Below are 26,611 nucleotides of genomic sequence, written 5' to 3' on the forward strand. Positions count from 1 at the left end.
TTAAGACAAAAACATGAAATAAAACCTCTGCTGTACCCAATTTCTAGACAAGAACTGTGAAAGGTTCAGAGTTCCAGCTTTACACTTCAGAAAACACTTTGAACCTACAATAGAATCAAATATACTCCTCAACCTGCATTTGGGGTCCAGTCTGAGTAGCTGGTTCTTTTCTCTTTGATGCAATAACCATTTTTATGACAGTCCTGTCCTCACTGTCTTCAAGAAGTAGTAGACAGTTATGTTGTCCATCTACATTTTATTCTTGGATTATTTATTGTCTTGATCGGTAATGTGTATTTTCCTTAAATACTTCAGTTGGGTTTTTTTTATTTCAAATTTTAATACATACAGAGAGGCAAATTCTGCCTGCAGATTCATTGACTCAGCGAATTTTGTGTGTTCAAGGTGCCAGTACTAGTGAAGATAGAGTATAGCCTATAAAATGTACCTGTTACAAGTAATACTAGAATATAGTCTTGTTTGTAGTTTAATAACTTTGAGTGTTTCGATGCATATTTTCATTAACAAGAACTTACACTGAAGTTTGGATCCAGCCAATAAATTTTAATAGTCTTTATAGCTGTGCTTTGTATTAGTCTTATAGGAATGTAATTTACTATTTTAATTTCACACAGGATATCTGCATCAGTGCTGTTAAAGAAAAGGATATTGAAGCAAAATTGAAACATGTCATCAATGAATGGAGTACCCATGCTTTCACTTTTGGCCAATTCAAAACTCGAGGAGAACTCCTTCTGAAAGGATCAGATATATCAGAGAAAATAGCTTTGGTGGAAGACAGCCTCATGATACTGGGGTCGCTCATGAGCAACAGGTACAAAATTTAATAAATGCACATACTGTGTAAATCTAATCAACCCCCAAAGTAAACAATGATCATTTTATGTTATTTTTTTCCCTTTAACTCATGTTCATACAGATACAATGCACCATTTAAGTCCACGATACAACAGTGGGTTCAGAAGTTGACCAATACTGCAGAGATAATTGAAAACTGGCTTACTGTACAAAACCTCTGGATTTACCTTGAAGCTGTGTTTGTTGGTGGAGACATTGCAAAACAACTACCTCAGGTATACCGATTTATGATAACAATATGTTGTACCAAGGGATTGCCACATCACAGAGTTTACTTGCCAGTACATATAATGCATATAAGCTTTGTGAGCTGTGCATAGGCAGTTCAGAAGAAGCTTTGCCAAACTGGGATCTTTCTGGTTTAACTGCTTAGAACTTGGTCAAACCTACAGAAACAGGGTTGTTTGTAATTCAAGCTCAAATGTTCCTCTCAGCTTGCAGTATGAGTGAATCATATGATAGTACAGGGTTCAGAACTACTTAAGGGCACAAAATGGATGTATCGCTTTTGCCATATGTCTCTGTGTGCCCATATTTATAGGCTGAAAGTTATGTTATTATTACATAATAATAACATAGGACAAATATACTGTATGAAGTCTGTACTCGCTAGGACTCAGTTTAACGAAGTCCCACAGAGAGATGCTACAAGGCTTGGGAGCTGCATGTGTGCTAATCTGTGTGAACTGTTTCAATCTCTTCAAGAGGTTGAATTACGACCTTCCATGATAGCAGCTGCAAGAGAGTTAAGGAATGATCTGGCTTCCTGCAGGAGAGAAATAGCAGAAGAAATCATCCTTTTTCTTAAGTCTCTTAATGAGGGGTTTTCATAAAATTTTAACACACCACAGTTCAATCAACTGGGTCAATTAAGTTCTGTAACTTAACAGAACCATGATTATTGGGTAATTACTAGATATTAATTTATTTTAGGCCACATATAATTAAAGGATTACAATTTCCCAAATTAACATAAATTTTTGTAAGATAAATAAAGCTTTCTTAAATGTTGTTTAAGATAACAGTACTTTTTTTTTAAGTTCAGGAAATATATTTATGTTGTTAATGCTTATCAGAGAATCAATGAGCAGTTTTTGCAGATGACCAAATGCTGCAGCGCAGCTGAGCCATTTGATAACTGCTAAAGCTACTTCTTCCAAGGATGATAAATACATGAACCAATATTCTGGAAAAAAGCAAATGTGGTGACTGTCTTTAAAGAAGTAGGAGAAGGAACAGCTTGATGGAGGAGTAATGATAGATGAGCAGGCTTAATTCCAGTTTCTTGATGAATATTGCAACATCTGGAAGTTAACAAGGAGATGAGTAACAGTCAGTGTGGATTTGTTAGGAACAAAACATGTCAAACAAAGCTAATTTATTTTTAGGGTGGGTGAGAAGCTTTGCGGATAGAGGAAAAACTCTAGTTGCCATATATCTTGATAGACTTTTGACATTGTCTCTGATAGTAAAACTAGGAAATGAGTTTTAGCTTGCTGGTATGTAAAATGAAGGCAGAAGAGTGGAATGCATAAACAGCAATAACTGATAACTAGAATATTGTACCTGGTTTTGGCCAAAGAAACACAGAGACAAATTTGAGACAGCGTAGAAGAGGGTGGTAAGAATGAGAAACTACCCAGGAAGGATAATGCACAAAAAAGATTCAACAAACTAGGGTTGTTTGGTTTGAAGAAGAGGAAGACCTGAAGAGAAGATGTGATAAGTTTTTTTAAATATAAGAGTTGCTCTCAATAGGAAGCAAAATACGTGTTCTCTATATGTGATTAGGGTTAGATATTAAAACAGAGTCACCAGTAGCAAAGATTGCCTGGAAAGGCTTCTAAATCTCCATCATTAAATATCATTAAACACCTGACAGACAGATTTTTGGGGTATGACCCTGCCTTATGGCAGACAAATTGCTTTGGATGGTCTTTTGAGATCTATTCTAGCTCTCAGATAATTTAGGACTCCATTACCATTTCATTTGTTGTAGGTGAATAAAGAGTTTTTAATGTCAATAAACCCAGTGTATAAAAATATTTATTCTTCAGTTCCCAGTTGTCTCCCTTCACCTACTATACCTTACAAGCACAGCAGCTTCAGACTGTTTATACTGGTTTTGTTTGTCAAGTGTTACTACTAACAACTTAGGTGACATTGTCTGTTGCTATTAGGAAGACTGTAATTCCTGGGAAGGCTGCTGTTTGTTTTCTGGTGTGTGTTGGAGTCCTTTTATGTGGACAATTTTGGTGCTCAACAGGAAGTAAAAGACATTTTCAGAGCTGTCCCAGTGCAGTCTTTCTCGTGCAATTTGAACTCTGATCATTATAAGCACTGATCATCATAAGCATGCCTATAAATATTCATGCATTAGTCCTGCAAAGAATACTTGAACAAGGGAAATATTAAACTGTTACCTTGTCTCATGGTATTATTTAACTTTTAGAATATGACAAACATGACAAAAAGCTAATGTATTTATCATGTACTTCAGGAAGCCAGAAGATTTCAGAACATCGATAAATCATGGCAGAGAATTATGCAGAGAGCCCATGAAACATCAAACATTGTGCAGTGCTGCGTTGGAGATGAGACTTTGGCACAGCTATTACCACATTTGCTGGAACAGCTGGAAGTCTGTCAGAAATCACTGACTGGCTATTTGGAAAAAAAACGGTTAATATTTCCAAGATTTTTTTTCATATCTGACCCTGCTCTTTTGGAAATCCTTGGTCAAGCATCTGATTCCCACACTATTCAGGTACAAGTAATAAAGCAATATGTTTTTATGGTCAATATTACTAAGTGAGGACCATGGAGAATTTTGTTATTTATTTGAGAGAATTTCTTACACTGATGGAAAGATTTACAGAATCTTCTAATACAGAATTTAAACACAAAGTAAGAATGCCATATCTGATCAATTTATTCAGGTGGTTTTTTTTTTTTCTGATTCTATTGTAGGCACATTTATTAAGTTTGTTTGACAATGTTAACAGAGTGGGATTTCATGAAAAAAACTACGACCAGATTTTATTGTTTGAATCTCAAGAAGGAGAACGGGTCAATATTATTGAACCAGTTTTAGCTCAGGTAATGAAAATATATATTGAAGTTTTTAATGACTTGATTTAAAGTAGATTTATGTTTTAGAGACCAACAGTATCACATCATGCTATTATTTGACTAGCTGAACGAAAACCTTCCAATGTGAACATCAAGAGCAAAGACTAGAAAGGACAGGACATTTGTGTCATTTTGTAACGATTGCTTTACCTGTTTTCTCAGCAGTACTGCTGCAAAGTGTCAAATCCATCACATATGTCTAGAAGGGCAGTGGAGCAGAAGGAGGAAAGGAATCTTTTAAAGATTCGAGAATAACAAAGAGGGAAATGGGAGTATGAAGAACGGGGATAAAAGTCACGTAGAGCTTTTGCTCCTTGTGAATTATTCATAAACTAGTTCTTTAAAAGTACTTTCTTGTTTATTTCAGGGCAATGTGGAATTCTGGCTAGGTCAGCTGCTGAATGGGATTAGGAAAACCATCCACACCATCATTAGACAGGCATCAGTGGTCATTAACGATTCAGAATTTAAGCTGTATGACTTTCAGGCAATGTTTCCCGCACAAATAGGACTTCTGGGAATTCAAATGATCTGGACCAGAGATGCAGAGAAGGCACTGAACAGTACCAAAACTGACAAAAAGGTAATATTTAATGAATCTTTGGGGATTTATTAAAAGCATTGTTTGTAACAGTGGATATTGTGAAAAGTTAAAATTAACATGTAGGAAAAAGCATAAAGTACTAGTTAATTAACCAGAATAAAAAAGAAGCTAACAGGAAAACGGAATGATATAGAATGTGTTAAGAAGTCACACCTCCTCATTATCCCTCAGCATGTGCTTTAGAATTGTTCCTAATCGTGTGATTTTTCTGTTACTGCAGTCAGCTTGGGAAGGGACAGTTTCTCAGTTTGGGAATATGGGGCATCTTGTCCTATTACTTTCCCAAAATCAAATTAGGAAAGAAATAAGAGCTCCCAAACTTCAATGAAATAACTGTGCTTTGTGGGCATTGGCTGACTCTAACCAAATATATTAGATTCTTCGGTGGATGAGCTCATTTTTAGGGAGGGGGAAAGAATAACAACCATTTGAGGAGGTGTTTGTTTAATCCCAAACACGTGGAGAAGATGCTGTTAACAACCAAGGTGTTATTAGTAACAATGAATCTATGAAAGGGGGAGGAGAAGGTGTGGATTAGAGAGTTGCGTATTACCATTAATCAAGAATATAAAGTGAGATTGAACAAAGAACTAATAACACCATCTTGCCATAAAAGTAAGTGCAGGGCAATGGTCCTGTGCTGTACTTTGATACTGAATGAAAGCATCAAAGTATCTAGACTATGGAGAAGATCATGTAGTGCTACACTTTCTGCATTCTACAAAGTTTTAAAAGAATATAGATCTGGTTTTAAAATGGATATAGAACACTCCAGTTCATAGACTAACTAGATGCCAAGATTCTTTTGCATTAACTAGAAAACAGCTTTTGTTTTGGGTTTTTTTTTGGGGGGGGGGCCTGAACTCTGTGTGTGTGTTTGGGGGGCAGGGAGGTAATTTAATTCTCTGTTAGTTTTAACCGTGGTTTTAGCATTTTTTTCTAAGCAAACAGTGTGAATTTTAGGCTGTGCATATATTTACAGAAAGCTAGTGTGATTGTTCTCTCGCAGATTTGAAAGAGGAGTATAAATGAGCTGCTCTTTCTGAGAGCAGCTTAGTGCTTTTCACCTTAGTGCTTTATAATTTATTGTGTTCCAGGAGCATCACTGACAGAGGCTGATGCTGTTTACGTAAACCAGGATTATATTTTGTGGAATTTTGTAACCTATCTGGTACCACAAAATAAATCATTATTTTAGCATTGGCATGTAAAATTACACTACATTTTCCCCCTCCTCTGCTTAGAGGATGTGACAGATCTCCAGGTTCCTATTCCCCCTAGAGTAGATACTGCTTGGGCTAATATATAAAACCCAAAACCAGAGACTGATGGTTCTGAATATATGCCGGGATGCAGTCAGCTGAATGTATAGTAAAAGGAGCAATTGTCTTGGAATAAAATCTTATAATGTGCCCTATTCACCTAGATATAACCTTATTGTACTCTACTGGGTAAGAATGCATGCATGGAGGGCAAACTACAAATCCAAATTTAGGATTCCAAGCATAAAAAATACAAAGCAGAATACAAAGGTCACATATGTTTGCAAATGTTTGTTTATTTTTTATTCTAAACGTTGGAAGAACAAATGGTGTTTATATTAATATGTATATTCTTGCTGTATGGAAAAGGTAATGCACACAACGAATCAGAAGTTTTTGGAACTTTTAAATGATTTGATTGACATGACAACACACAATCTGACAAGAATGGAGCGCACAAAATATGAAACTTTAATTACCATTCATGTGCACCAGAAGGATATCTTTGATGATTTGGTAAGTTTTAGAAAACCTTTAAGGAACTTTCTGTAGAAGGTTTTGCACATATCAAAAAATGTAAAACAAATCTTGCAATCTCTTCCCTTCGTGTAGCTCTAACATTAGTTCTGTGATAAAGCATATCAGATTTAGTTTGATTTCATTGATGTCATGCAGAGATAAGGGTGAATTATATATAGGTATGTTAGTAAGTTCAGACTTCAATTTTTAAAATGATTGTTTATACCCGTCATGCACAAATTCACTGTGAGCAAAAGAATTTAACTTTTAAAATTGAACTATTCTCTCACCTTGAAGATTTAATGCGTAATTTGATTGAAATATCAGCATAAAAGAAAGTCCATTTACTACTGCTATCAATCATGTAATTTCCAGGCTGACCTATGTATTGATTTAAGGTAATAGTTATTCAAAGGTAAAAGCAGTGAGGCTCCATATATTTGAAAAGGGTAGCAAAAATAAACAGAAGAGATATTTTAAATTTTTTAATAACTGGGTAACATCAGGCTTTCTTTAGATAAGTATATTGAATAAATAAAAGTATAATTATAAAAATGGAAGTAGAATAATTTTTAAAAAGCTTGCATGATGCAAAGCCCAATAATTCAATACTGGATTGCTTAATTTATGCATATGTTAGGAAGATAAAAATTAAGTGCATGTGTAAAAAAAGATAGAATATAATAAAGAAAAATACTAAGAGCTAGAAAGAAAACTGCTGGCTCCTAAAATAGGCATGGGATTTTATACTCTGCCTGTAGTTTTGAATTTATTTTCATCATTATCTTCTTAATTGAACATTTCATTATAAATTAATTCAATGTCATATTATAATAAAATTAAATCACACAAAACTGGTTAAATTTATAGGGCCTGTATGTGAAATAAAAAGTCAGGCGCAAGTCCAAAACTAGGGAAAGGGTTCTTAATTGGTAAAGTAATATTATCCTTCTATCTCAAAACATTCTGTTCTCTGCTAAACATATCCTTTTGTGGTCGAAATAAAGTACAAGGAAGTGACTGAAATTCCAGAACCTCCTCTTCACATTACACTGTGTTTGCAAGGCCAATAACTACGATTACACAGCCTGTAAAAGGCTGGTGATTTTGAGATCAAGTGTCAAAAATAATGAATCAAGGTTTATTAATATACCACAAATTTAAATATGTGTGTGACAAGTACATACTAAAAAATACATCCCAAATAAAGCACATAGACAGGTCTGCAATGAATACATATGTATACAACGAATTCAAATGTTGTCCACAATTTAATATTTCTGTGAGTAATGGCACAGATACCATACAGTGTAACCAGTATTGTTACTTCAGTTTTTAAGAAGTTTTCCATCACTGTTCTTCAATATCTCTGTAAGACACAATTCATAATCTGTGTGCACAATACAGAGTAAAATCAAAGTGGTCAGGAGGTTTAGAGCATGTCGTAGACAGGTTTGAAAAGACTGTTCTCATGTCTTGACTCCTGACAGATTCCGTGCTGGTTCTTTCAGGTCAGGAATTTGTACGAAGTAGGCTTTTTTTTTCCTGTATGGAATTTAAGATTTTTTTTTTTACAGTTTATTTCTGTATTAATGATTTTTCTTTTCCATTATAGGTCCATATGAACATTAAATCTCCATCTGATTTTGAATGGCAAAAACAGTCTCGATTTTATTTTCTTGAGGACTTGGATAAATGCATTATCAAAATCACTGATGTAGAGTTCACCTACTGCAATGAATACCTGGGGTGTACAGACAGGCTTGTAATAACTCCCTTAACTGACAGGTAGTTATAAAAAGAATGCAGTACATAGTATTGGAGCTACGATTTAATTCCTTTGACTTAATACCCTGAACTTTTGTGTGTATCAGAATTAATTAGGTTGCACTACAATGCTGCAATATTGCTGGTGAACAGCAGAGGCCAGTACTCATATATTCAGCTGTCGAAAGCGGGTTGACTTCTCTTTGAGTGTTTGCTTGAGCTATATGAGGTGTGATAGGCATTGAAAAACTTATTTGTGCTCAAGATAAATATACCTGAACTCCATACACTTCACCAGCCTAAACAGAGTGGATCTAAAAACCAATATATTGCTGCTTTCAATAAGGTAGTAGTTGCATGAGAATTTGTTATTATGGCAAGTGATTCATTTGAAGTCACCCTGGAGGAAAAAGCAGTAACTCAGGACATAGCATTGAATAACTAGTGTCAGTATGGTTTTAAACAAGGCCTATAGAGAATTACAGGACTACAAACACAGAAAAAGCTCTGAAGGCAAACATAAGGAGAGTTTTTTATTGCTGAAATGTTAGTTATACAGCATAGTTCAAACTCCATTAGGTGCCTATTTTCCTCAAGTAGTTGGTTAGTGCTTCGGCTGGGCAGGGGTGTTTGCTATGCCAGAGCTTGTTCTTTTAGGTATGGATAAGAATGTCAAAAACTGTACATATTCAGTAATTTATGGAGTCATAGAATGGTTTGGACTGGAAGGGACGTTAAAGATCATCTAATTCCAACCTCCTTGCCATGGCCTGGGACACTTTCCACTAGACCAGGTTGCTCAAAGCCCCATCTTGAATTAATGTTGGAACTGTCTTTGCACTCTCTGTGCTACTAGATTTTATCTACTAGTGAAAATTCAGATTTTTGCCAATTTCTGAACCAAAATTATTCTATTCCCCATGAGCTGTTAAGAAAGTCAAAACCCTGTACTTGGATACTTGGCTTTTAATATATAACACACATCAGCCAAACTGTATGTTATGCATCCTACTGTTCCTGTGTTAGATTAGAGGTCAGTTTGCAGCACTAAACATGCAATGGATTAGGGGATATGGCAGCACTAACACGCTGACAATATTTTTGCCTATCAGGACAGCCGGTATCAAGAAAATGTTGTAATTCAAAATTTATTCACAGAATTAAATTGCAACCAGGGAAGTGGTCACGGCACCAAGACTGCCGAAGTTAAAAAGGTGTTTGGACAATGCTCCCAGACACGTGGTGTGGTTTTTGGGCTTGTTCTTTGCAGAGCCAGAAATTGGACTCAAAGATCCTTGTGGGTCTTTTCCAAATCAGGAATTCTACAAGGTGCTGTGTCACATGAGATTTAAAACTAGCACAGGGTGACATGATTGAAGAAAATGAGCCTTTTAATAATAATAACAACAAAAAAGAACAGGTGTATCTGTCTTTGGACAAACCTAGAAGAGCCAAACAAATCTGCAGGGATTGGAGGCTATCCACTGTCGCATGTTGAAAGGGTACTTGAAGCAGAGATGTTTTCTAGTGTTAGCATGGGAAACTTATGTACCTAAGCAATGTTGCATAAGAACAGCTTTTATTCTGCTTATGGGATTTTTCCATTTTAGTATTTTTAGTATTGCTATAGGGTGTTGTATAAGCTGAAAATTTTCAGCTAATTGTATCTTTGCTTTCCATTAATCAGCTTGGAGTCAAGTGCTGTTTGGCTAATTATTTCATGTACAGAGAGATTCCCGAAGCGCATGATAAATGCACACTGTTGGTAGTACATTGCATTAAGATAATGGCACTGAAATTAAATGCTCCGAAACATCATGTCAGACACCAAAAATTGAATGAAAGTTCTATATAGGGCTTGTACTATGTGTACAATTTGTCCTTACCTCATTTTCAGTAGCAGAATTGTTAGGACTGGTACTTTTTATGAATTAACTGACCACCTGCTAACTGAACACTGAGTAATAAGGTGACAAAGCATTCTTACTGCTATTAGACTAGAGTGAGTACTCTGTTGTTTCCTATGAAGTGGTGCTAGGTGGTATCATTTGGGTTTCTTTCAGTGCCCATTTTATTTCCCCACACGTATCATAAAGCTATTGAGTTTCAGTGTTAAAATGGGTTTACTGTAATTTTGGAGCATAGTAGGTTAGAACAACATTCTTCCTACACCCTTCAGTAGCCTCCATACCATCTGGGGAGGCTGAGACTTAAACCTGAGGATCTCAGCCCAGGATGGAGGCTGAAGCATAAGATCATCCTAGGGCTCATGGATTCCTCCAGTCTTCCCTCTTCTGCGTTACCCTCCTGGAACTCAAAGACTTCATGTGACTGGCAGGCCTGCTGTGGTTTGGCATGCTGGTAGAGAAATGTCAGGAACAGTGGCTGCTTCCAGCCTCTGTGCCTTCCTATTGCCAGATCAGAGAGCCTATCCTATGTGCTCTGGGGAGACAGTAGGAGGATGGGGAAGAAGGTAGAAATCCAGTGGGTCTGGGTGCTTCAGAGTGAGGCTGAGTCATGGAAGGAGGGCATATGATACTGTGACTAAATCACAATACTACAGTATTTCAGTATTCAGCATTTAGAATTGGCCTGTGGATTTCCTGGGCTGTTGCAGTCATCACTGTGCTGGATGGATGCTTTTCTGCAGGTGGATTGAAGTTGGTACCTGGTAACTCAGATTCACTGCCCAAAGGCAGCAACTGAGGACTTACCACATGGAAGCACAGCCTTTTCTGCACCTTTCCCTAGCTCTGTATAATACAACTATTGTGGTTGCATTAATAGACTTTAAGTAATTGATAGTAGAAAAAGATTCATAGGTCTCTTTGTTCTGTCTTTAGGTGTTACATCACTCTGGCACAGGCCCTGGGCATGAGTATGGGTGGTGCACCAGCAGGACCTGCAGGGACGGGGAAAACAGAGACGACTAAAGACATGGGCAAATGCCTGGGAAAGTATGTTGTTGTTTTCAATTGTTCAGACCAAATGGACTATAGAGGACTTGGTCGTATCTATAAAGGTAAGAAAATATCTGGTTTGTTCATTTTAGAGTTATAAGTTTTTGTCTTTTCAGTAGTGAATTAACAACGATTAATAGGATATTTTCATCTCTGTTTCCTCTTGTTTCCAGGCACTCATCAACTTTACCTGATATTTGATTATTTCTCCTTGGGTTTTTTCCCATTTTTCTTCCTGCATGTTTTCCAGGGTTTTTTTGTTTTGGTTTGGTTTGGTTTTTTTAATATTATTTAAGGGTGTTTCCTATCTATATCTTCTTTTCCTTTTGCATTTTAATAATTTCTACTGTTTGGGGTCTTTTTTAATGCCTCTATCACACTCATTCCAAGGGGGGAGGATATTTATCCCTCCTTTGCCATTTTTGTGTCAAACAAGACAATCATATATGAAGCTCAATGATGTTGTGCAAGATAGGGAAATATGCAGAGTGGTGCAGTGTCTTATTTCAAACTCTAGAACTTTTTTGAAACCAGGAAAATGAGATAGTGGTCAAAGTCTGATAACTTTCTTTTACATATCTACTATTGTTTAAATGGACAGGTAGATCACAGAACACCACCATTTTCTGTGAGTGGTGGAACACAGGTTCTCATAACCGTAATTTTCACTGTTGTGATATCTCCTGAAGGCTAAAATATAGCCTGGAGACAATTTTTAGTTTTAATTAAGAAACCAGCAAAGCTGACCAAAATTTTTTAAACAGAAGAATATTTCTAAGCTAGAAGCTGAACTAACTGTGCGTGTGAATAACTTCAGTCAAAGTCACAAGTTTCTCAAAGGACCTCTTGTAACCCTCAGAGCTTCGGGTCAACTTCTAGTTGCACGTCTTTTGTCATGTGTGAGGACCTTTAGTGTCAAGGGTTCATTTTACTTATTGATAATAAACAGAAGAGGGCTGGGACCTGCTTGCTGTCTGACTAAGTATGAATATGCTCATAACACCAAATGAAGTAATATACTGGGTCTCTGCTGTACCTCAAGTCCTCAGTCCATAGGGGGTTTATCAGACTTTGTTTGTCTTCAATCTCACCAAGCTGTTGTCATCTTCCTCTCTGTTCCTTCTGTGAGAATGTCTGTATCTCTTTGTTACCACCTTTTCTCCTGACTCCTTGGTGATTTCACTTCTTTCTGTTAAAAACTGTCTGTGGCTTGTGTCAATTCAAATATCAAGGCTCTGTATTCTTGCTTTGTTTCTGCCTTCTTATCCTGACCACTTTGGTAATTTATCCTTTCGCATTTCAGACTGAGGTCTTGCCTGAGAGTCAGGTTTCCTAACTCCATGCAGCAGATGGCATTACAGAACAAGTGAATTTTTCCCTTTCCCAAAGAAAAATTATTCAGTTAGAACTGAACCTCACCATTCTATTGAGAAATTGATTTCAAAACCCTTTAAGATACAGACAATAAGTGTAAGAGACAATAAGTTTCCTAGTTAAAAAATGTTCAGTTTTAGAGCTTTTCCTTGTTGCATCCCAAAGAGTAGATATTTATGCTTAATAAATAAAATAGAAAAAAACCACTTTTTTGGGTTTCTTTTTAGAATGAGTCTTAGGAGTCATATGACACATGTAACAAAAGGGGACAACTGCTTTTGAAAAATCTCTGCAATAATTTTTTATCAGGAAGCAGCAAGAATGGGGCATCTCCATGAGGGAAGACAAGCCAGGGTGACCACCATACAGGCAGGGGCAGGGACTTCACTCACCAGGGCACAGTCCCACAGTGCCTAAACAGGGCAGGTTGTTGACAGCTTATTCCATCAGCTGTCCACTGACCATCAGACAAGGTGAAATAACCAGGTGGATCCAGGATCCATCTAGGAAGTTCAATCAGAAACAGCAGTAGGCAGGACTGGAAGTAAAACTGTGGTGTTCTGGGGTCCTCCAGGAAGCTCAGTCAGAAGTTCAGCATAAGAGAAGATAGGACTGTGCACAGCCCTACACACAACACAGTTCAGACATACCTGAGCTGAAATGGAACTCCTGGACTGTAGAACAGAGTGTGGGTAGAAGCCCCAGGTAAGGCTAGTCAGGGCAATTAAGGCCTCCTGTTGCATCCAAGGTCCTGATATTCCACATACAAGAGGGAGAACATCAGCTAAAGGACTTGCTGCTGCATCAGTGAAGTCAAGGAACATTCTACATTTATTTTTAAAGACAGTAGGATTGGATGTTTCATGTTTTAAATTTGGTAACTGTCTATAGAATTACTTTGATCTTTGTGAAATGGATGTGGAACAGCAGAGGGTTACATAGCTTTCCCACTACTGCTCTGGAAAGCTGCCACTGTAGACTGTCCTATTTCAATACTACTAATATGACACAGAAGGAGTACTTGACTTTCCCAAAAACCATTCATTTCATGATGTTTATGTGTAATACTGTCTGTCTAGAACTCCATGGCCAGTTCCAAATAACAGTTCTAAGTGTGACATCAGATTCTTCTCTCTTGAACAGCAGGATGCTAATCTCCAACAATTTTTTTACCTATGAACTGCTATAAAATACTACAATGCTTCTGTCAGAAATGTAGTGATTTTGATTTGATTTTGTGCTTTTCATTTAGGTAGGTATCTCTCAAGCTCATCTTTGACAATTTCCCCCCCTGCATAGATGAGTTTCCATGCTGTATGCATGTTTATACTGCTAGGTGCTATATTATTGAACACTTTCTGCCTTATGGTTGCTATAGAAGTGTAGAATTCTTTGTAAAGAAGTTTGCTTATATTTCTTTTAAGCAGTGATTCTTTTTCTGTGTGTCATTAATGCTCAGCCAAATTTATTTTGAGTTTTTACTTCTCATTTTACTCTGTGTTCATGTTCTCTGTTCTTCTCATGTTACATTAAGCTGTATAGAACATGCTCTATTTTAAATATAAATTACTCTTGTTTGATCTGATATTTTAACAAAATATTTTCCTTTTTTCTTTTTTTAGGTTTAGCTCAGTCAGGTGCATGGGGTTGCTTTGATGAATTTAACCGCATTGATCTTCCAGTTTTATCAGTAGCTGCTCAACAGATATATATTGTACTTCAGTGTAAGAAAAAAAAGAAACCTCAGTTCACTTTCACTGATGGTGATGTTGTTGACATGGACAGAGAATTTGGTATATTTCTGACTATGGTATGTCTGTAAATATATGTAAATGCCATCATTGTGAAAAATCTTTCCTATTTCATTTCCTATTGAAATTTCCCTGTTGAAATCATTGGGACTGTCTTTTAGAAAATAGTGAATGCAATTTGAACAATAATTTGGTAAAATAATAAAGATATTATTTTCTCTTGCCCCTATTTTTAAACTGGAAGTTAGGACTTGAGGTATGCAATTATCATTAACTATATATTTTAAGGGCTTTTTTAGTTGCATATTTGACAGATTGAGATTAAACTCAACCCTCTGATATTTTTAGTCAAAGTCTGTCAAAGTAAACCAGAAGTAAATGATCACTGCAAGGACTACTGTAGTTGGTCTGGTCAGTATTTTACCACTTGTGAAGAGCTTTTGACCACAGTCCTACAAGACAGCATGAAGAAAACCACCCTCCCTCTGGTTCACTGGCCTCCTGAAGATGTATGTTTGGTTCCTGTGGACTGCTTCTAGCAGTACAGGAGGCAAAGCTGCAGGAAAGTATAAGAATACCTTAAAAACATCTTTGTATCTCCCTCTCCTTAACTACCTACATACCCACAACTCAAAATAGAAGCATTTGTCTTTATATTAGGGTGTACTACCTTTGAAAAGGAGTCAATGTTATCACTGTAATTACAGTAATCACTGTAATGAAAAAGAGGGCAAATTAGTGGCATACAAAGGCCAGTGTGAAGACAGTTTGTAAAGAACTGGAAGGGTTTAAGAAGTTATCACTGCACAGCTAGTGACTACTGTTGTCACAACTGAGCCATGCAGTAGTCACATGAATGACTTAGACATCTTCAGTGAGAGGTCAGATCCATTAGTTTAAATTATATTCAGCAATGGCTTGCACTGCTTGACTGACTTTACACTGAAATGGTCTGGGAACTCTCACTGAGAGACAGTAACTTCCAGCGCTGGAACACTATCAAGACCCTGAGGAAGTAACCATTTAAAATAACTCAAGATCTGTAAGAGTTTGTCTGTCTATATCTGTGTGCCTTGGACATCTGCAAAGAACATGTGATTCCTCATACTTTATGAACTGCAGTATTGAGGCAACTGTGTAGTGATGTGTAATTGTGACATGCTCAAGTTACCATTTGTAATCTCACATGTGCTTCTGTGTTTGCCAAATAATTATCAGAGAAGATAAACCTTCCTATTCCACTTTCATTATATGATGTTTTGGTTTATATACTGCATATTTTAGAACCCCGGCTACGCAGGACGACAGGAACTTCCTGAAAATCTGAAGATTCAGTTTCGCACAGTTGCTATGATGGTGCCAGACCGTAGCATTATTATGCGAGTCAAGCTGGCAAGCGCTGGTTTCCGAGACAACCAAGTCCTTAGTCAAAAATTCTATACACTCTACAAACTCTGTGAAGAGCAGTTATCTAAACAGGTAAAATAAATATTTTTTCCAACTGTAAACTGTCACTGGAAGGATATGTAGATAATATACTTTCATAGAGTATATGATTATTTTTACACTCGTGAGCCTATTCATTTTTTAGGGTTTTCAGTTTCAAGTTCCAGGAACAGAGTCTGAAATGATCATGTTATTTTTATTTTTCACAGTAATTTGAGTACTAAAGGAAGTTTGATTTGTGATTCTTAAACAGAGTGCAGTTACTGGAGAAGTTATGAGGAACGGTGTCCATTGTTCTGCTGAACTTTGTGGAGGACACATTTTTCAGTGTCTCCACTTATGAAGGCTAGATCTGTTGAAGAGGTGGTGTAAGAATTGTAAATAAGTGAAGAACACCTGCAAGGCACTGTCTTGCCTAATGCTACTAGAAACAGAAAAGTGCTGTTCTGTTTGGTATGGTGTATTTAAGTAGAAACAAAAATAGTTCTTGCCTTTTGAATGCCCTGTGCTGGCTGTCCACTAGAGGTTCTCAATGAGAAGTCGTATGAATGGTACATACATTGTGGCTCAAACGCCTGCTTTGTTTGGGTCCTGAGGAACCTGGGCATATTGACTATATTGTCCACATAATCCACCCATTATTTGATTTCAGTTCTATACCATATATTTATTAGTCACTATATCAATTTCCATGTAGAATCTTGGACTACAACAGAATAAGGTAATGATGCATCGTATTTAGTTCATCAGAGTTAAAACAAAAGCAGTACAGATTTGGATTTTCTCTTCCTTTCTTCACACTTCTGTAAGTTCACTCTCAATATATACATAACCAAACTGGATTTCAATTTTCCTTTCTCTCAGATTTATTTTTCTGAGAGAGTTTTACTCACCAGCTTTATGTTGTGGACTGGCTTTTGACAGGTCATATTTGCTGCTGGCTTCCCTGTAATATTGCCCAGAGTATCTCCTTTAGCCTTCATATTAGAGGCAATCTGAATCACCCTATATTGATCAGGCATCATTTGTTACTGTCCAACCTACTCTCTCAGGCCTGTCATCTGCCTGTGTTTTATAGTTACGAGACTGCATTTGTCAGAGCTCTCTCTGAAGTGGAATCTGTGGAAAATTTGTGTATGCACAGTTTTAGCAGTCAGAAACACACCTTGTTTCCAGACTATTGAATATGCATCTCTATTTTTTTCTCAGGCCTGGCCTCTGTAGGACTAAGTTTTCTTATTGCCTCAATTTGTGTGGTGTTTTTTTTGACCTGGACATGATTCTTTCATTCAATGTGAAAAAAACATGTAAGCAGGCATCAGAAATTTGGCCTTCTGCCTCTGGAAAAGTGCTTTGCTCATTTTCTGCTGTCACAGGTGTTAGAAGTGGTTCATTCCTGGACAGATTACTTAAAAATTTAATGCTCACACCTAAAAGAAACTTAGCGGTGTACAAAACTTATTTTAAATATCTTAACAGTGTACAATGCTTTATGCACAACCATTGCTGCATCTGCATAATGAGTTTCTTTGTGCAGTTTGGTCATTTCTGCATCAGAAACTGCCCTTGAGCCTCTGAGATAGCAAGACTCTCCACTCATCATGTTAATTAATATCCTGAAGCATGTAAGAAAGGCTTATCAGTTGGCCTAGGGATTGTAGGAACTGCCTGGAGGACTCTATGAAACTGTGAAATTCTCATCTGGAAAACTCCTGTACCAATTAGTCAAATGCTTTGTTGTGAAGACATGTAGCTCAATCACTTTGTCTCAGGTCAGTCCTTTGCCTCATATGTTGTGCTGATGCTAGCAAGGGAGTTCCTTGACATTAATGAAAAGCAATGACCAAGTGCTCTGGGTGTGCACATGGGCACAACGCTTACACCCAGCTACATCACAATTATATATTTGCATCTTATGCTTATATCCCTGTGATAACTTAAATTCCACGGTGTGGAATTTATGTCTGCAGGGAATAGTTTTCCATCTGTATTTATCATTTCTTCAGGACCATTTCACATTTGTACAGTATCCATCAGAGAAGCCTGCTATTCTGATCTTTACTTCTAGCAGTTTGCCTCATGCATCATATCCTGGATCATTCCATACTCAGTAATATGAGCCAGGAAGCACAACCTTCTGCAAACCTGTGGTAGTATGCTCCTATGTCCTCCTGCCTATGGGCAGTCCTGCTCTTGTATAAATCCATTATATACAATTATAAAATCAGAGAAAAACTGAATTTAGAAGAGACCTCTGAAGGTCAACAAGTCCTATATTTCTGCTGAAAGTGAAGTCAAAGAGAGCATGTAGCTCAGCACTTTGCCTAGATGAGCTTTGAATATCTCCAAGGATAGAAACTGCACAGCCTCTTTGGTCAAGCCGTTGAAGTGTCTGATCATCTTGTCTAGTCACCATTTTCTCTGTGAGGATTTTATTGGAGATACTGTTGAAATCTCCTGGAATGCCTCTGCCCTGCTGTGTTGCCCTTCCAGCAGATACTGGGGTGTGTCAAGCCCTAGTGAGGATCAAGGCTTGCAAAGATGAGGCTTAACTCCAGTTGTTGGAAAAAAGATTCATCAGCTTTGTCCTCATCAGGACGTTTGCAGCAGACATCTGCCACGATGTTGTTCAGCCCTCTAATTCTAACATAAATGCTTTCAACTGGCTCATTAGCATCCTAAGGGAAAGCATTCCCACACTCTTTCACTTTGAAGCGCAACTGTCTATCCAGCCCTACTGGCTTGTCCTTCCTAAAGAGCCTGTATCCATCCATTGCAGCTATCCCACCACATTTCCCAGTTAGACTGTAGCCCTGTAACTGCACACAGAGCTCTAATTTTTCCTGTTTTGTTTTCATGCTGCATGCCATAGTGAACAGGCACTTCAAATTGGAACCTGCTTCTGCTGTGAGCTTCTGCCATGACGCTGTTCTCTTTGCCCTTTCTTATCTGCACAAATACACTTGAGCTGAACCAATTTCCAGCCTATTTTGTCATTCTTGATGTCTCTCTTGCCCACTACAGATTGGACCTTTTGCTTCTGAGTTGAGTCAATCACTTGCTCACTTGAATGTGTGTTATCTCCCACCCTCATCATTCATAGTTGTGGTAGTAATGGAATAATCTGAAACACTTGCTAAAGTTCCTCATAAAGTTTGTTGTAGGCTGGGAAATACATCTGATGCAATATGTGATTATATATAGAGAGAGATCTAATGAGTTCGTCAGATTAAATACGGGAGTCTCATGAACTGGAAATGTTTCTAAGAGTACAGTGGGATACAAATCACTTCCATCTAGCCAGAAAACTAAAATTATAAAGTACAGACAGTCTTTTTTGGAGGCTTATTCAATTAGATACTATGAAAAAATTCTTTACTATAAGGGTAGTGTGGCACTGGAACAGTTTGGTCGGTGAGGTTCTGGATTCCCCATCCCTGGAAGTGTTCAAGGCCAGATTGGAGGGCTCTGAGTAACCTGGTCTAGTGGAAGGTTCTCTGCCCATAGCAGGAGGTGTTTGAACAAGATGATCTTTAAGGTCATGTCCAACCCAAACCATTCTATGATTCTATGACTCATATTGGTCTGTGTTTCCTAGTGGAACTTATTTATTTAATTTTAATGGTGAATTTGAAATTTGAAGTTAAGTAATACTCGGTATCCAGGCAGTTGACTGTAAAGATCTGGGTCACATAAAGAACCAATGCAATAGGAAATGGTAGAATATTGCCTGTTTTCAGCAAATGCAATATATCAACAGAAGAAAATAAAATAAACAACCATTCACCAGCTGAACTTAGCTCCCAGAAAATCTAAAAGGAATTTGCCAGAAGCAATACATAAAGTCCTCCAGATATTTTACACACACAAATGCAGACTGTAGAAAGAGAAACTCTGACTCACAAGTAGCCAAAGGCACCCTGATTGACTCATCTCCTTCAGTAAAGAAAAACAATAAACAGTAAAATAAAAGAATAGTCCTTAGCAAATGTAGGAAGCCCAAGGTGTCCACAAGCCTGTGAAAAGAGTTATTCTGACAGAGCCCCCAAAGCTGAATTATTTTTCTTTGTTACAGGACTTCTTACCTACTGCCTTCTTCCACAAATCCTCACCCAGCTTAGGGAAAATCATAGAAACTGAAGAGAAAAACCTAACAAAGCTTAAAAGCAAATGAGGCAGTAATCCCTTTTTGAGGATCATCTGTTTAAGGTGCTTCCATATGGAGAAAACCACTGATATCCCTATTTTTTTCTTTTCCCCATGGAGCAAGTACTCTAAAAATCTCTAGTACTGACATTTTTATTTTCCCATTTTTTAATTCTTCCTTACAAGGGCGTTGCCTATACCACTGCATTTTGCTCAAGTGCAATCTTTTCCCTGCTGTTAAAAGATTAATCAAGGAAATAACTCATAATCTACATTTGCCAGTAAATTCTAGCTGTTCTGTGCCATTCCTGAAAGGCAAAGCAGTTGTAAACCTAGCAGACTGATTAAGGTAAATAGATAGTCAGTTGGAACCACTCATCATGTAGGTCAGTGGGAATGCACCAGAAAAACCTGTCTTTAAAAGTCATTTCAGCTTATTTTAAATTTTCTAATAGATATGAAAGTATTTCTTCAAATTTAACACAGTCCTCACTTTTATAGGGACATAGACTAGAGTAAGTTGGAAGGGACCTCCAGAGGTCACATTGTCCAAGTTCTAGCCCAGAATGGGTCAATCTAGAGCAGGTTGCTAAGGCACTTGCTGAGTTTTGAATATCTCCAAGGATGAAGATATTCAGTCTCTCTGGGTACCTTTTCTGTATAAGGAATCTTAATAATGCAAACCATTGCAATTTCCCCCTTTGAAAATTTTGACCATTGTCTCTTTTCCACTCACTTTGGTGGACTCATCCAGTATGTTAATGATGGTCATCTAGCAAGGGAAAAAAATATCTATCGGCCCTTGTCATGATTCTGGACATTTCATTAGGACATACCATTTACCAAATGATACCTGACTTTGTTATCAGCATAAAATATGCTTTCCAAACATCACATGAAGTTGTTAATCTGTTTGTATTAATGTTTCCATCTGAAAATGAGATTTCCTGGCAGTACGTGGCTGAATATTCATACCTAAGTTTTTCAGCTGGTAGCAACTTGGCATCTGATTGAATAATAGAAGATGAAGCTGGGCAGAGGTCTGAGGGGTCATTCATTTACCTTTCTGGAGGACAAATAATAATTAAATAATTTGATATAAATGGTTGTGACTCTCCTTAACATTTTCTATTGACAGATAGCTTGCAGTTTCCCAGGCAATCTGTTCCAAAGTTTTGTTTTCATTATGGTCGCAATGTTTTCACTAAAAGTTAACCTGAATCTCCCTTGCTCTATTGCAGTGCATTATTTCTTTCCCTTACTACACCTCCTGTCTTCCTCTTTGCAGGTATCTTTTGCATGTTGAAGAATTTTATCATAACTCTTCCTACATATTCACTTTTCCTACTTCTACAGTAGATTTTGTATTACTTCTTCCTGATATAGCATGTTTTCTACTCAACTGAAAACTTTAATTTTTTTTCTGATTTCTCTTCAGTAGGGTTCATCTTCAAATGTGGAATCCAGCTTTTGGGCACAGTGTAGAAGTGCCAACTCCAGTGGAAATATCATTTCAACCCTTCTAAAAAGGACACTTCTATTTTTATTGCCTACCATAATTGTAGATAAGTCATTGGGGAGATTGTGGCTTCAGTCCAATGTCAGATATTTTTCTGCAAAGCTTTCTACACCTGACTTGTTTCTCCACTCAGTGAATAGGAGTTGTTACTCTTTATTTGTGCAGCTGGTTGTTTCCATCTTTAGTATTTTGCACTTGCCTTTATTTAATTGCATCATGCATAAATAATGTATTGAATTTCTCCTAGTAATTTTGAACTCTAGTTATGGTCCAGTTCACCAGATAGGTATCATCTATAAACCTAATCAATAAGTTATTCCTTGCTGAAAATTCTAGGATTTACTCAATGTATTGTTCCAATTTGCCAGCCTGGAAAATAGAGGTGGGGTCTGCGCAAAAGATGCCGGTTTAATTTGTCTTTGTTTCTCACCATCCAAATATATCCTAGTTGGCCATAAATTAAATTATTTTTCCCCAGTCAAGTCTATTTTGTCTGTGATGTTAATTAGTAAGTGATATCTCTGCCTTCATATTGACCCATGAGCTTTCTTTTTATCTTTTCTCCCTCTGTTCTGTTGAGCAGGGGAAGTGAAAGAGTAGCTGGGTAGGTGTCTGGAGGCTGGATAAGATCAACACACAATAGTGTAAAAAAGAGTCTATACTCTTGGTCGCAAAAACATTTTTGATCAATCAGAGGGAGCAGATATTCTCTAAATACAATAATATCTTGATTATCTTCTTCCGTGTCTGTCTTTACCACTTAGTCTTCTGAGCAGCTGGCAGTTGTGGAGACTTCATAATTTAAAACCTTTATCCTGATAGCTTTCCTTCTAGGATTTACATCAATGGTCAAAGAGGAAATACATTACAGAACATTTGTATATGTTTTCAAATCTATGTTAAATAAGACTTGTATGTTCAGGTACAAGTGCTAAAATTAGTTGAGTATGTTTGTATGACTCTACAAATGTTCAGCTGTGTCAGTAGAGGAAGGGAAGATCGTCCAGACCTTACCTCCCTAAGTCCAAAGCTAGTTAGATACACCTCTAGGATGCACATGGCTGTTGAAGGTAAATCCTTCTGTTCTGAACCAAGTTGTTAGGAAACCCTCCACAGAGCAGAAAGTCATTGAGAACAGTATAGGATAGACTTACATATAACAAATTGTATCTGAATAATTTCAGTATATTTCTTAATATCAGCAACAGATTGGCCCTTTTAGTCATGAATCCCAGAACAGTACATCAAGGTAGCAACAGTCCCTTTATGAGCAGAAGGCAGAGGGCAGCCTGGGGAGATGTGGTTTGATTTATGAATTAAGCAAAATGCGAGAAGATGCAGCTCTGTTACAGGTGACTTGTAAAAATGGTAGTCTACCACCAAAAAGGACACTTGGTAGGTACAGACATACAACACTAGAAAATATCTGCAGGATTTGATAACAACAGTACTGGAGATCTAGTTGAAAAGATTAAGAACTGTGAATTTCATCATATTTGAAAGTTCAATAGCATTTATTTATTTAATTAATTTAGTTTTTAACCCTCTCTTGATTTTAAAGTGTTTGATCTTTATAGTACCAATTGTGTTTATGTATTTTTTCAAGGTTCACTATGACTTTGGGCTTAGAAATATCCTGTCTGTTTTAAGAACACTTGGAGCAGTGAAAAGATCTAATCCCCAAGAGCCAGAGAAAACTGTTGTGATGAGAGTTCTGCGGGACATGAACCTCTCCAAACTGGTACTGTGACACTGGTGACTTTCCCCAAAAGAGTATTTTGTTTGCATTTTTAAGGGCATTTATTATGCACTTTGAAAAGCTGTTTTTCTTCAGCGGTTGGATACATTATTTTGCAGTTTTATATGATCAATGATATATCAGTGAGTGGAGAATCAGAATACAGTTACTATATGAGCATTATTTGTCTTTTAAAGAGAGGAAAACACAGCAGAAGCTTTAGCTGAAAAAATCAGTGGAAATACCATCAGACCCTAGGGGACCTACCTGATCCTCTAATTGGCTCTTGTTTCTAATTCTTTCTGCTCTAAGGAGAGAAAGGAAGAATACATTGTATTAACTTTTAATAATGCCATCAAAGACCCTTCTTAATCCAGAATTTCAATTTATGTATTTCTTGGGAGTCTGTTGCCTTTTCAGATCATCTTAAGAATTACAGTAAGTGAGGTAATTGGAAGCAGCTAACGCCTACTTGTGTAATCTAATGTCTTTCAATAATACTATTTAAAGTATTCATCTTTCTTTTTATTGCTGTAATTAAAAGGTTATAGCATGTCTAGACCCTGCGTATTTACCTTGAGAGCCAGTTTTGTGATGGAGTCAATTACTCTTTTTCTGATGTTCATCTATTCAGTCCAGTGGTACATGTGTTCAAACCTATAGCAGTGCTTCAGTGATTTACAGAAGGAAAAAATTATAAAAATTCTCAGGCAAAATGTGATTGGAATAAATCTTGAAAACTTATGTAACAAATGAAGAAATGTGTGTGTGTGTGTATTGAAGAAAACTATATTAAGGTGTTAACATTTTTATAAACTATAAGTATTTAATATAGAAATTACTACTTGTAATTGCATTGTATGAAATTCACTTCATAAAACTTGTGGATAATTATAATATTTTCTTTAGAAAAGATTATATTTTCTACTGCCCTCTTTTTAATGGCATGTTCTTTAAGATTGTTTACAGCTATAATAATAATTTTGATAAATAAATAATGTATTTTCCCCTACTTTGTCCTTCACAGGTGGATGAAGATGAACCTTTATTTATGAGTCTCATTAATGACCTATTCCCTGGAATTACTCTGGATAAAGCTGGGTATCCTGAACTACAGTCAGCCATCCAAAAACAGACAGAGAAAGCAGGACTTATTCATCATCCACCATGGATACTTAAACTTATTCAGCTGTATGAAACTCAACAAGTCCGACATGGTTAGCATGCTAGATGAGGTTTTGAGACTGCATAAAACCAATATTTTTTTTAATATTGTCTGCTACAGAATGCAGATTAGTTTCATGAAAAATTTGTTTTTAAATTGAACAGGCGTATTTTTAAAGCCTGTGTGGATATTTTGCCACGAAGCAGTTATGACCTTTTTTTAGTGTGCAATGCACACATAGTGAGATTTTAGCTTTGTTGTGTTACGTTTTTGTGGGAAATAGGAGTGTGGCCTTCAGTGATTGAAATTTCTACAGAACAAGTTAAAATGTATACATTAGAATCCAGAGACAGTGATTTTGTTTAGTGTTCTGAAAACAGTTGTTGCCCTCAGAGCTCAGTCATGAAGCTCAAGTTTAATCTTACTGTGAGATTTTAATGCTGAGAAGATCACCTTTCAAACCTTTACTTTTATAGATTCTACCATGCATGCGATACAATGAACACCAGGGTTGTGGGTTTGATCCCTGTATGGGTCATTAACTTAAGAGCTGGACTCAATGATCCTTGTGGGTCCCTTCCAACTCAGAATATTCTGTGATTAAGATGTGAGAGCTATGTAAGTTCAAGTGTTTTCTTTGTGATTGATTCTTGCCCTTTATACTGAGGAGAAATAAGCCTGCCTCCTGCTGGACCAGGGGAGTTGGACAAGACAGGCTCCAGAGGTTCCTTTCAGCCTCAACCATTCTGTGATTCTATGAAAATGCATTTTTACAGTGCACAAAATGATACCCTGTCCTAGGAAGGGTATNAGTAGTAAATCCAGGTTTACAATTCATAGCTGAGTGGAAAAAAAAGTATCCCAGCTTTGAAATGCCCCCTGTGCCCCTAACCTCTAACAACTAATGACTTTTTAATATAAAAAGGGGAAATATAAAGGAAATGTTACTAAAGGAGCAAAGATTTATGAAACTGTCATCCTTCTTATTCTCCCCTATCATGTCATAATGAAAGAATAGTAAGCTTAAACTAATAAAACAAATAAAAGGAAATACTCATTCACATAGCACAGTCTGAGCCCTTAATGCCTCAAACTTTTAACTCAGATTATTGGTTAGACCAAAGAACTGGTTTGTGCTGTGCAGAATTAATAATTTACATCCAGATAGCTGGATTCAGTGTTCTATATCAAACCATAACAACTATTTCTATTTAAGAACCACAGAAATTTTAATGATTTCAGTCATGATTAAACGTACCTCTTGTTAGAAGAAGCTGTTTGATCTGTGAGACACCACAAATTCACTATTCCTCAAAAATATTCAGGATCCACTGTGACATTCTGCTTAGATGCCTCTTCTCTCTACACATCCCTACTATTCCCAGGTCACGTAGTTCCAATCGACCAAACAGTTGGATACTCAGGCCTTTCTATGACAGAAGTTATTGTATGAAGGGAAAAAGATTATTTTCCTGACTTCCGTTTGTCCTACTCATTGATGCTTGGATTTATGGAGAGGTTGCCATGGGATTTCAAAAAATCAAGGAAAAAATCTCTAAAATGTATGACTTCTCTTAGTTGAAATAGAGGCAGTATGTGCACATGAAGTGCTTGTACACACACACACTCATGTATGCATGGAGATTCAGTGCATGGATCCTGAAATCTGTTTGGCATAACAATTTTGATTGAAATACCATTGAAACCAGCAGAAAGGCCATTCCATTAACATTGAAGGACTTGTATTAGATTTCCCCACATGTAACATATAGCACGAGGAAATGATTTTCTGGGTTGTCAGATTGTTTTGGAGAACATCCAGCTACCTTTAGTTTTAGAGAAAACATCAAGCAATCTGGATTGTGTTAGATTAGGTTTGTAACTAGGTTTTGGGATTGTTCCGTTGATACCTTTGTTGAAGACATTTTCAAAGCCAACTAAGGATTATGTTGTCCAGTTGCCTTTAGGGTTAATAGGAGTTATCTAGCTCCCTTAAATGACTTTAGAATTCTCAGTTTGAATGTCCCATCTGATTTTGGATGGATTCTGGGCGTCTTAAATAGGTGATTTAGAAAACATAACTAAAAAAGTTCAACTGTAGGCTCAATTTATTGTTGAAGACATGATTCATTTTCCTCAGGGAACGTAAGTATACACTGATGAAATTAAGTGTCGTTGCTGCTAACTGGTTTTACATAAGAAAGATGTATTAAAATGTCATCATGGATGGATGCAGGTACATATTTTTGTTACTTTTGCTTCAGAAAGATACACTCGATTTTGTATATCATTGGAAGTTACCCATTCTCATTAAATATATTTAGAAATTACTGGCTTTGTTTGCCACCA

At 36.9% G+C, this 26,611-nt stretch overlaps 1 protein-coding gene across 1 annotated transcript in view; it reads left to right on the forward strand.

Annotated features, from left to right (window-relative positions):
* LOC108496486 (dynein heavy chain 5, axonemal-like) overlaps positions 1 to 26,611 on the forward strand; it is a 147,086-nt gene that overhangs the window by 34,520 nt on the left and 85,955 nt on the right. Inside the window, exons 30-41 of the mRNA XM_017813239.1 lie at positions 636 to 835; positions 941 to 1,094; positions 3,380 to 3,646; positions 3,850 to 3,978; positions 4,379 to 4,594; positions 6,247 to 6,393; positions 8,012 to 8,184; positions 11,007 to 11,185; positions 14,120 to 14,307; positions 15,533 to 15,727; positions 22,966 to 23,100; positions 24,125 to 24,314. Coding sequence (XP_017668728.1) covers positions 636 to 835; positions 941 to 1,094; positions 3,380 to 3,646; positions 3,850 to 3,978; positions 4,379 to 4,594; positions 6,247 to 6,393; positions 8,012 to 8,184; positions 11,007 to 11,185; positions 14,120 to 14,307; positions 15,533 to 15,727; positions 22,966 to 23,100; positions 24,125 to 24,314 — 2,173 coding nt within the window. The remainder of the gene's footprint in view (positions 1 to 635; positions 836 to 940; positions 1,095 to 3,379; positions 3,647 to 3,849; positions 3,979 to 4,378; positions 4,595 to 6,246; positions 6,394 to 8,011; positions 8,185 to 11,006; positions 11,186 to 14,119; positions 14,308 to 15,532; positions 15,728 to 22,965; positions 23,101 to 24,124; positions 24,315 to 26,611) is intronic.

This window comes from Lepidothrix coronata, unplaced genomic scaffold (assembly GCF_001604755.1).
Source record: "Lepidothrix coronata isolate B3197 unplaced genomic scaffold, Lepidothrix_coronata-1.0 Scaffold40, whole genome shotgun sequence".
In the NCBI taxonomy this organism is placed as follows: Eukaryota; Metazoa; Chordata; class Aves; order Passeriformes; family Pipridae; genus Lepidothrix; species Lepidothrix coronata.